Raw genomic sequence first — 12,301 nt, forward strand, 5'->3', positions numbered from 1 at the left:
CACAGTCCTGTACGGTTACCATCAGTTTGTCACTGACATAAACGCCGTCGAGAACGTAATTTACTTTCTATACATCTCGCTCGCACTCGCATATTAGTGCAAACGGGATGTATAGAAAGTAAATTACGTTCTCGACGGCGTTTATGTCAGTGACAAACTGATGGTAACCGTACTGTATTCGTAACTGCAATTCAGAGGGGTTTCGGACCGGCGATGAGGTTAGCTGTGTGTTGGAACCAAGATGTGTCGATTTGAAGCGAAAAATGTCGGAGAATAGTCCATTTAATCGGAGTGGACTAACACGCCGCAGCCCGCCCTCAACGCCCACGCCGCAGCCCGGCCCGCCCGGGCCCGCACCAGCAAACATGCAGCAGGAAGAAGAGCCCCCGAAGGTATTTCCTACGAGTGACATCCAGACCTGGCTGAAAAAGATCGAACTGAACCTCCACGACGTATGCTCTACATCTGCAGAAGGTAAACTTAACACTGACCAGAAGATCAGAATTAACAACTTGTGTCGCAACGTGAGCCACTTAGCCTCACAAATGGCTATTGAATACCAATCCCTAAAAAGCCACGCAGTCCAAGCATATCAGTCTCGCCAAGCGCATCAGGAAAAAATGGACCTCGTACAACGCATCCAAGAACTAAAGGAGTCTATTGAGGAATCCAGCCGACAAGTTTCGGGACCTGTATCGTTTGCCGACGCCCTGAAGAAAAATGGAACGAGGTACGTTCAACCGTCTAACATTAGCTCAGTCGCAATCTATCCGGTTGACAAGTTGAAATCGAGTGAGGAGACAAAATCTCTCGTTCAAAGGATTATCCGGCCCGAAGAAATGAAGCTGCACGTGAGAGGGTTGCGCAAGATCAAAAACGGCGGTGTAGTGATAAGCACTGACTCAAAAGAAGACGTAATAAAACTCAAGCAATCGGCGCAGCTTATGACCTCTGGACTCACCGTTGACGAGCCACAAAAACGCAAGCCCAGAATTGTAGTCATTGGAGTTCCCGCGGACATGCAGGAACCTGAAGTCCTCAAGTGCATATTCCATCAAAACTTAGCCGATAAATTACAAGATTGGTCGCTCGAAAAATTTATGGCTTCCACTAAGCTCAGTCACAAATCCGGAAAAAAGGACGCCGAGACCTGTAATTATATAATTGAAGTTTCTGGGGCGATACGCAAGGCCTTAATTACGAACGACAGAGTTTTTGTGAATTGGTCATCGTGCCCTGTTAGGGATTTCACCTTGGTTACGCGCTGTTTCAAATGTCAGCTTTACAATCATGCAGCGAAGACCTGCAAAATGGAGACTCACATCTGCGGCCACTGCGGCGAAGCGGGTCACTCATTTAAGGAATGCACAAAAAAGGACGAAGCACCAAAATGTGCAACATGCTCGTACTACAAGAAACCATGCAACCACCAAACAGGCGAAGCCGACTGCCCAGCTAGAAAAATGGCCGAAAAAAGGTATTTAAACTCTATAGATTATGAAGGCGCCTAGGAGCGCTAACTTTTCACATACTTTTATAGCACTTCATTCACTTTCATTAATTTAACTACCTATGAATAATAGCATATTTTCTGACCTAGATAGTTTCTCTGTATCAGAGTCTAAAGCATGCGATGTGGAAACCTGCAAACATCATGTTCGCCGCTGTTTAAATATAAACAAACTTGGAGATGATTTACGCAATATTGACTTTGGCCCCGTTTATAATTCTGCTGATGCAGAAAATAGTATGCTGTACTTGACCAAAAATGTCCAACAAGCAATTTTACTTAACACCAATAAGACACGTCTTAATAGCAACGCCCTTCAATAGATGACGTACGATGATACAGAGAACTTACTAATAGTCGTAAAATGATTACCTACTGTACTCTGATAGTTAATGGAACTTAAGAATCCACTTTTTGTTTAGGTAATAAGACTTATATTGTGTACCATACCTATAGTTTATAATTAAGTGAATAAGTAATAAATAATTAATATTGTCCTTTGCTGCCTGAAACACAGGGAATCCTAGTTCAGGCATTTGTAAATCACTTGTCTTTATAAATTATTAGTCTTTAAGAGCAACCACTGTACTATACTTTTCTCAATAAAATTATTTGTATTTGTATTTTGTATTTGTATTTAAAACACTCCCTTCGGTCGTGTTTTAATTTGTCGCCACTCGTTTCGAATTTCCTCTTTTCCGCACTTGTATCATAAATAACTATTGCAGGTGGCTGTACGATTACAATGTTCCCTATTATACACGACCTACATGCATTACCCATCTCTCTCCATCACTCAAACACGACAGAGACGGAATGTCAAAGGGGTTAATATGTTTACAGATGTTTTGTCCAAACAGGTTCCTATGATTGATGGACAAAACCTTTCGATTTCATTCTGTTTATAAACGCAAACCAAACTGACGATCGGGGTTGCTTTCTCGTTCACGCTTACGTGGCCGTAGCAAGAGTGAGAGAGAGATAGTAATATGGCTTCGGTATTCAGTATAGTCTCCCCTAGGGTCTGTGAACATTTAAATGAGTTATAGACCCACGTGGGCGCACAAAGAAGTTGAATGAACATCTTTTGAATGAGAGTCTTTTGTGAAGAAAAAAAAAAAACAAAATACCGTAAAACTAAAAATAGGTAAATTCTTTAGAAATGCCTTTTTTATATATTACTATTACTGTGAGAGTAGTTGCATTTGCCCCATAGTTGCAATTGCCCTGGTTGACCTTAAATCAATGGGGTTGGCAACTGTCAAAGGTTTGCATAGATCGCCATCATAGCTTGCCCCTTTCTCTGGTTTTGTTGAGATTTACCTTAAAGGGCTGAATGCCTTAAAATTCCAACAAAAAAAAAACAAGATTTTGACCCAATTTTAGGGATTGACAGCTTCGACTGGCCAACCCCATTAGAAGATGTCAGCCAAGATAGATTCGTTTCGTTTTCTGCAAACGATTGTCAACTTGTCTAGGCCCCCAGATGCTTTTGGCGCGCCGTTTGATGCGATTTTATTGATGCTGGCTGTAAATACACAAATTTCATCATTAATGAAGTGCCTCTTTGTTTTGCTGGACTTGGCGGGGGCACTGCCGTGCCTCCAGATATATAATTACAAGTATTTCATGCACATCTCTCACGTAGCTATTTCTGCTACTGCCATATTTACAAACCACACATCCAAAACCCCAAATGGGGCATTATCTACGAAAAGGGACCTTATTGTCGATGGCGCTTACGCCGCACAGCGTCGCGCGGCATTGTATTTATATCGGAGCATCGTTAATAATGGCGTAAGCGCCATCGACAATAAGATCCCTTTTCATAGATAACGCCACAAATCATCAATAATCACCAAAGCGACATAAGCCCTTATTTGGCTGCGCGAGCGCCGGCGCCTAATATGGCGCTCGTTAACGACGCCATATTGGGCAACAATCGGCGTCCTAAAATGGTGGGCTATGGGAAAAACGTCAGGCATGTGAGGGAGCCAATTATGTGAGGGAACGACGTCAGGGAACAATACTAGACTGTTACTAGGCTTTTTTAGTGTTTGAGTTATGGAGCTTGATTAAAGTAGTCAGGACTAACAAGATGGATGGCTATTAGGCCACCAGTCTAGCGCTTCCTAAATGAAAAACTGTCAATAGGGAATATTACGCGAAACTCTGCGTAGGGGGCGCCACTCCCACAATGTCTCAATCTAAGGGTCTACCGCAAAAGAGTAGGCGGGGGAAGAAAAAATTTTGCTTGCATTAATTCGTACAGTCTCGAAAGCTTTTTCTAATCAATATTTAGGGTTTACAGATGCCCACGATACGATTATCTCGAGTACCGTAATTGAGCTCTTCATGAAATTAATGACCCTAGGGTCAATATCTAGAACACTATACAGACTAAGTCATACAGTCGGGATAATGTATCAATTATATGTCTTAAGTTAGTTCATGATTAATAACAAAGAAATCCCGAGAGTTTCCTGTGAGCTGTGTACAGTAAGCTCAATCTATAGTTATTTTTTAAATAATCGATATAAATGTAACTTAAAAATTCCTACACAATTCGAAAATTTGATGATTAGGTCATAATATTAATCTCAATTGATATGGAAATTTGCACCACTCGGATACCGTGAGATCTATTTATTATGATTTTTTATTTTTTATTTTATGCTTAAAAAATATGTTTATTCATCCTACACTCGAAAATTTTATATTTCTACAATTATCTGTTTATTTAACACGTGTTATCAAAAAAATATTGGAATAATAACAAGTGCTTTGCGAGAAATCAAAATAAATAACAAATAACTTGAGACCAATACTTTTAAAATTGCTACGCTTAAAATAGCTACGTTCAAAAAGCCTAATGACAATACTTTGAAAGTCAATATCAAAAAAAAAAGTCACCTTTCTCACTTGTTTGACCCTGACATATCCCATCCATACAAGTGTCAAGAGTGACGTTCCTTCAAAAACGTCACTTTTGTCACTTGTTTGACACTGCCATAGCCCATCCATACATGTCAAAAGTGACGTTTCTTCAAAAACGTCACTTTTGTCACTTGTTTGACACTGACATAGCCCATCCATACAAGTGTCGAGAGTGACGTTTCTAAAAAACGTCACTTTTGTGACTTGTTTGACACTGCCATAGCCCATCCATACATGTCAAAAGTGACGTTTCTTCAAAAACGTCACTTTTGTCACTTGTTTGACACTGACATAGCCCATCCATACAAGTGTCAAGAGTAACGTTTCTAAAAAAAAACGTCACTTTAGTCACTTGTTTGACACTGACATATCCCATCCATACAAGTGTCAATAGTGACGTTTGTAAAAAACGTCACTTTTGTCACTTGTTTGACACCGACAATCCCATCCATACAAGTGTATTAGTGACGTTTCTTAAAAAAATTTCAGCTTTCTCACTTGTTTGACCCTGACATATCCCATCCATACAAGTGTCAAGAGTGACGTTTCTTCAAAAACGTCACTTTTGTCACTTGTTTGACACTAACATAGCCCATCCATACATGTCAAAAGTGACGTTTCTTTAAAAAAAAGTCACTTTTGTCACTTTTTTGACACTGACATATCCCATCCATACAAGTGTCAAGAGTGACGTTTCTTAAAAAAACGTCACATTTTCACTTGTTTGACCCTGACATATCCAATCCATACATGTCAATAGTGACGTTTCATAAAAAACGTCACTCTTGTCACTTGTTTGACACTGACATAGCCCATCCATATGTCAAAAGTGACGTTTCTTTAAAAAAAGTCACTTTTGTCACTGACATATCCCATCCATACAAGTGCCAAGAGTGACGTTCCTACAAAAACGTCACTTTTGTCACTTGTTTGACACTGACATAGCCCATCCATACAAGTGTCAAGAGTAACGTTTCTAAAAAAAAACGTCACTTTAGTCACTTTTTTGACACTGACATATCCCATCCATACAAGTGTCAATAGTGAAGTTTCATAAAAAACGTCACTTTTGTCACTTGTTTGACACCGACAATCCCATCCATACAAGTGTCAATAGTGACGTTTCATAAAAAACGTCACTTTTGTCACTTGTTTGACACCGACAATCCCATCCATACAAGTGTATTAGTGACGTTTCTTAAAAAACTTTCAGCTTTCTCACTTGTTTGACCCTGACATATCCCATCCATACAAGTGTCAAGAGTGACGTTTCTTAAAAAAACGTCACATTTTCACTTGTTTGACCCTGACATATCCCATCCATACAAGTGTCAAGAGTGACGTTTCTTCAAAAACGTCACTTTTGTCACTTGTTTGACACTGACATAGCCCATCCATACATGTCAAAAGTAACGTTTTTGAAGAAACGTCACTTTAGTTACTTATTTGACACTGACATATCCCATCCGTACAAGTGTCAAAAGTGACGTTTTTGTTTGAAGAAACGTCACTTTTGATAGTTCATGAACGACCAAAAATCGTGATATTAAATAAAATTATCAGTTTCGTACGGTAGTTCCCACGCTAGCCCAGTGCGGATTGGGGACTTCACATACACCTTTGAATGTCTTCGCGGTACACTAGACTTTTTAAACTTAGGTTAGCTAAACGTGGGACACATGTCGTTAGAAATTTCGCAATTTATACATTTTAAACTTAGGTCAGTTGAGATACGTCAAATGTTAGTTATAGAAACGATATGGATCGGATATATCAGTGTCAACAAGTGTCAAAAGTGACGATTCTTAAAAAAAACGTCACTTTTGCCACTTGTTTGACACTGACATAGCCCATCCATACATGTCAAAAGTGACGTTTCTTTAAATAGAAAAGTCACTTTTGTCACTTGTGTGACACTGACATATCCCATCCATACAAGTGTCAAGAGTGACGTTTCTTCAAAAACGTCACTTTTGTCACTTGTTTGACACTGACATAGCCCATCCATACATGTCAAAAGTGACGTTTCTTTAAATAAAAAAGTCACTTTTGTCACTTGTTTGACACTGACATATCCCATCCTTACATGTCAAAAGTGACGTTTCTTTAAAAAAAGTCACTTTTGTCACTTGTTTGACACCGACATATCCCATCCATACAAGTGACGTTTCTTAAAAACAAACGTCACTTTTCTTACTTGTTTGACCCTGACATATCCCATCCATACAAGTGTCAAGAGTGACGTTTCTTCAAAAACGTCACTTTTGTCACTTGTTTGACACTGACATAGCCCATCCATACATGTCAAAAGTGACGTTTCTTTAAATAAAAAAGTCACTTTTGTCACTTGTTTGACACTGACATATCCCATCCATACATGTCAAAAGTGACGTTTCTTTAAAAAAAAGTCACTTTTGTCACTTGTTTGACACCGACATATCCCATCCATACAAGTGTCAAAAGTGACGTTTCTTAAAAACAAACGTCACTTTTCTCACTTGTTTGACACTGACATATCCCATCCATACAAGTGTCAAGAGTGACGTTTCTTCAAAAACGCCACTTTTGTCACTTGTTTGACACTGACATAGCCCATCCATACTTGTCAAAAGTGACGTTTCTTTAAAAAAAGTCACTTTTGTCACTTGTTTGACACTGACATATCCCATCCATACAAGTGTCAAGAGTGACGTTTCTTAAAAACACGTCACCTTTCTCACTTGTTTGACCCTGACATATCCCATCCATACAAGTGTCAAGTGACGTTTCTAAAAAAAAACGTCACTTTAGTCACTTGTTTGACACTGACATATCCCATCCATACAAGTGTCAAAAGTGACGTTTTTATTTGAAGAAACGTCACTTTTGACAGTTCATGAAGGACCAAAAATCGTGATGTTAAATAAAATTATCAGTTTCGTACGGCAGTCCCCACGCTAGCCCAATGCGGATTGGGGACTTCACATACACCTTTGAATTTCTTCGCGGTACGGTAGACTTTTTAAACTTAGGTCAGCTAAACGTGGGACACATGTCGTTACAAGTTTCGCAATTTATACATTTTAAACTTAGGTCAACTGGACGTAGGAAAAAAGGTCGTTAGTATTTTCGTGCACTAGCAGACATTTAATTGCTGGTGACTGTACGCGTACGCTCGTATAAAACGCTACTCTGTAACCGCCCTAAGATACCTTCATCCTATCCAATCCGTTGCTTTGCGGCCGTGCGGCCTTGAGGTATCGCCATCGCTTCCCCTCCCGCCCCGCGCCGATCATTTAAATAATTTAACAATAGCCATTTTTACAATTGTGACAAAAGCTCATTGTATTAATAGGAGATTCTTTGACGTTGTGATAACATTAATTACAGGCTGTATGGTGCATTAAAAAAATATACTGTAGAATTAATGCGCGTGGGGTAAAATACGTTATAATTGTTTAAAAAATAGTAAAAATAAAATCCCCTGGTTTTTTATTTTATTAGATTGAGTAGAATAATTGGCGTAACAATATAGTGGAAAATCACCAAGTGTTTAATTAATGTTGTATTGTAATTATTTATTTCAAACATTTTTATTGCTCGTGACGTATGCACCACTAAAAAAGTGGTGCATATTTTACTTACAGTGTAAAATATTTAGTTATGCCTTTTGAACAAAAAATCGCTACTGTAGAATTTTATGTTTACATCTTTTTAAAAACTAAATTTTTAATTTTTTTTTTTCCAAAAATCTCAATATATTTTTTAGAGATTACTTTACACATACATTCACAAAATAGTGTTCTATTATATTCCAAACACAAATATACTGTAGGATATAATGTGATGCTCTCGAACAATTTAAAGTTTAGTAACCGGCCTAAGAGTCGAAATCTTGTTACCTATATATCCTGATATCCTCTATATCACTCTTAGATTGCATATTTGAGCGATAAAGAGGCAGTTAGCCGAGTTTCGATTTCGCGTTTTCCGCGGTAGGCCCTTTGTTAACAAACCGCCTAGATGTATCACTGTCATATTTGATTGTCTGTGAAAAAACAGTTTAAGGTACAGTATGTATAAGTAACTCCATGGTCAATCCATGGTTTACTTACTAAACGCGCTAGTGCTGCACTCTGGCGGCAAAACATTGCAGTAATACTCCGTATAAACATTGACAATACTGATTGATAGCGCAATTAACGATTACACACAAACTTATAACCTGTCAATTCCAAATGTAACCTGACAGAATGATTCTAACAGAAACAAAAAGCGGCCAAGTGCGAGTCGGACTCGCCCATGAAGGGTTCCGTATTTAGGCGATTTATGACGTATAAAAAAAAACTACTTACTAGATCTCGTTCAAACCAATTTTCGGTGGAAGTTTACATGGTAATGTACATCATATATTTTTTTTAGTTTTATCATTCTCTTATTTTAGAAGTTACAGGGGGGGGGACACACATTTTACCACTTTGGAAGTGTCTCTCGCGCAAACTATTCAGTTTAGAAAAAAAGCGGCCAAGTGCGAGTCGGACTCGCCCATGAAGGGTTCCGTATTTAGGCGATTTATGACGTATAAAAAAAAACTACTTACTAGATCTCGTTCAAACCAATTTTCGGTGGAAGTTTACATGGTAATGTACATCATATATTTTTTTTAGTTTTATCATTCTCTTATTTTAGAAGTTACGGGGGGGGGGGACACACATTTTACCACTTTGGAAGTGTCTCTCGCGCAAACTATTCAGTTTAGAAAAAAATGATATTAGAAACCTCAATATCATTTTTGAAGACCTATCCATAGATACCCCACACGTATGGGTTTGATGAAAAAAAAATTTTTGAGTTTCAGTTCGAAGTATGGGGAACCCCAAAAATTTATTGTTTTTTTTCTATTTTTGTGTGAAAATCTTAATGCGGTTCACAGAATACATCTACTTACCAAGTTTCAACAGTATAGTTCTTATAGTTTCGGAGAAAAGTGGCTGTGACATACGGACGGACAGACAGACGGACAGACAGACAGACAGACATGACGAATCTATAAGGGTTCCGTTTTTTGCCATTTGGCTACGGAACCCTAAAAATGATTCGACGAGTATATGTCAATCTGAAATGAATGGAGTCATACATACTTACTTGACGGTTACATGCATTTTTATGCTTTACCAAGTTACCTTTGCGGTTCTAACGTCGCTGTATGATGTGAAACTTATATGATATAGGGTTTTTAATGAAGGTATTGTAAAGTTTGTCGATAAATGTAGCTTAGTAAGAGCATTAAACAATATAAGATTAAGAAGAACGGATTATGGATGAGAACTCTAGGTTAGATCTTAAACATATCGTTATCGTATCTTGGCGATGTCTAAAATATATCTAACAGATGTCTATTTCAAAATCCGAATCGGGCCCTTAGTGCACCTGTTAGCTTATAATTTACGAAGAAATAAATATAAATAATCAGGTCTTCAACTCTGATTGGACGTAATAAAATCTCACTTTAAATCTTTAAACATTAAATTTGTATATTATGCACCTCACACGTCTTATCTTTTATTTATTGACAAACTTTAAAGATTAGTTAAACGATAATATTCAAATTATTATGCCCAATTTAGTTTAAACAAACTGGCATTATGTTATTTATGTTGCACACTCATAATTTAAGTATTTAAAGCAGAAAATATATTTCGAGACAAGACCGGGTTTGTCTAATAAAATAACATACTTATAGTTCGTGTATTATTTTATGAATATTGGATAATCTCTCACAGTATAAGCTCGATAAGGCTTCAGAATCAGAATAATTTCTAATATTTTTTAAATAATTTGGTTAGTTTTAGGTATTAGCTGACGATATACCGGGTTAGACATATTTAAATACTTCAGTACATAGAAAATATCCACAGCTGAGCAACAAAATGAAAATGAAAATGAAAAATGATTTATTTAGGTATAGTATCAAAAAGGCAGCTTATTACCTACATAGTAGAAGAGTAGGTACCTATTACATTTTTAGGATTATTCTATTGTTAGACAGCCTAGGAATAGTGTCCTGAGCCCTAAACTGGGTATAAACCTGTCTTATAAGGATCAGGGAATAAATATCTTTGATAAACACATTGATAAACAAATGTCCTTACTTACATGGATTTGAACCCCTCCAACTTTTCATTTTTGCCAGAAAAGTTCTAAGTAAGTATTTATATAACAAAAACCGCTTGTTATACCCAACTTATCAGATTTGGACGTAAACCTGTTCTTAACTACAATAGGGTTTACTTACAACAGATAATTATGAAGACAGGCTTATTCAAACTTTATTAAATTGATCTAATTTTGATATACCTACCTACCTAATTTCAAGAAGAAGGAGGTCCCCACCTCACGACTCGGTATCACGACTTCTAAGCGAAACAAGACTTTGTCTGCAAGGAATACTCTAATTACGCCTTCATTGGAGTAAAAGAAAAAGATCCCAGCAATTTGCGAATTTCAGTTTTCGCAGTAGCCCCTCTGTTTGTCATTCTGTTCGCATTTATTAATATTTAAATATTATATTATTTAGTAGGGATTAGTGGAAGTGAGACGCACAGGGCATATCAAAATGACATCAATTTGTGAAGTTCGAACAAGTCCCGGCAATGAGATAGTATCAGCGCGCGCGCAGGCCAGTCCCCGGGCGGCGGAACCAAAGAGTATCTAGAAGGCAGACTGTACTAAATATACTTATGTTTATACACTTAATTGTATATTTACGAGTATAAGACAGGTTAAACATTCAATAAAAAACAAAATTTATATAATGTACAAAGGCGCACTTATCCCTATAAAGGTTCCGTCACACAGGCTCGATTTGCGGGCAGGGCGTGAGCGGGGCGCCGCTTTTACACATTAAACACTCACGCTCCGCTCACGCCCTGCCCGGAAAACGCGCCTGTGTGACGAAGCCTTAGGGATCTCTTTCAGAAAACTTTTGACCAATTGAGATAAAAACTAAACAAGATAGACAAACGAACACTGTACAGTAAGGGCCGGTACAGAGGGACTGCAACTTGTATGAGAACTTTGCAGTTGGCGTGCGGTTCCCATACAAATTGCAGTCGTGTTGCAGTCCGCCTGTATCGGCCCTAAGTACACGCGCCGCTGGTTGCTCGACTGAGACCGCACTGAGCCCATCTATTCTGTGCATTCGCTGATCCGTGTCGAACAAGTCAGGTTTAATCACATCGTTTACGACACGAGCGGCCGGCGCTCGATTATAAGCTATCGATTATACGTTATTATCTGGGTTCCGCGTACGGAAACCTGCAAGATTATTAACATTATGTCTGAGGAACTCCAGTTACCTGGCTGTGGAATGAGCTCCTGTAGCGTATGCTCTCTGGTTGGGATACCAGGGTGGTGAAATAAGACAAAAGTTGTTACTTATATGTGCCGTGCGACCGACCATCCACCACCGCGTCTGTCCACGGAGTGCGGCTGGAGAGTAGATAACATGACTCCCTTTATTTCGCATTAAATACAGCTTCCAAGGAGTGTAGGTACAGGTTTTTATAGGGTCGGTAACGCGCATGAAACAATGAACCACCCCTAGGGTTGCGGTCGTCCATAGTACTCGTCAACGTCACGTTATAATATAATCATTGTGCAAAAAAGTTAAACTGGTGGTTCGTTACATTTAAAAACGGCCTGCAAACCCTTGTGTTTGGAACGAAATTAAAACTTTTGGTGCAGGTTTGTAGGACCCTGATTGAATATGTCGACTGGCACTTGACCGCATGCATATTATGCAAATTTAATGATAATGTCGTATAAACACACGTTCATATAGTGTTACCTACTATACATTTCTCGTCGTATATC

At 38.4% G+C, this 12,301-nt stretch overlaps 1 protein-coding gene across 1 annotated transcript; it reads left to right on the plus strand.

The window, feature by feature from the left end:
• The first annotated feature begins 263 nt into the window (after positions 1-263).
• On the plus strand, positions 264-1,662 carry LOC134648533 (uncharacterized). Its single transcript, XM_063503055.1, has one exon. It carries the CDS (start codon positions 264-266, stop codon positions 1,509-1,511), a length of 1,248 nt encoding a protein of 415 aa, XP_063359125.1. The 3' UTR covers positions 1,512-1,662.
• Positions 1,663-12,301: the final 10,639 nt, after the last annotated feature.

This window comes from Cydia amplana, chromosome 5 (assembly GCF_948474715.1).
Source record: "Cydia amplana chromosome 5, ilCydAmpl1.1, whole genome shotgun sequence".
NCBI lineage: Eukaryota > Metazoa > Arthropoda > Insecta > Lepidoptera > Tortricidae > Cydia > Cydia amplana.

Excerpts from the sequence above, each read along its gene's own strand:
- LOC134648533 (XM_063503055.1), top strand. The coding sequence starts at position 264 with ATGTCGGAGAATAGTCCATTTAATCGGAGTGGACTAACACGCCGCAGC.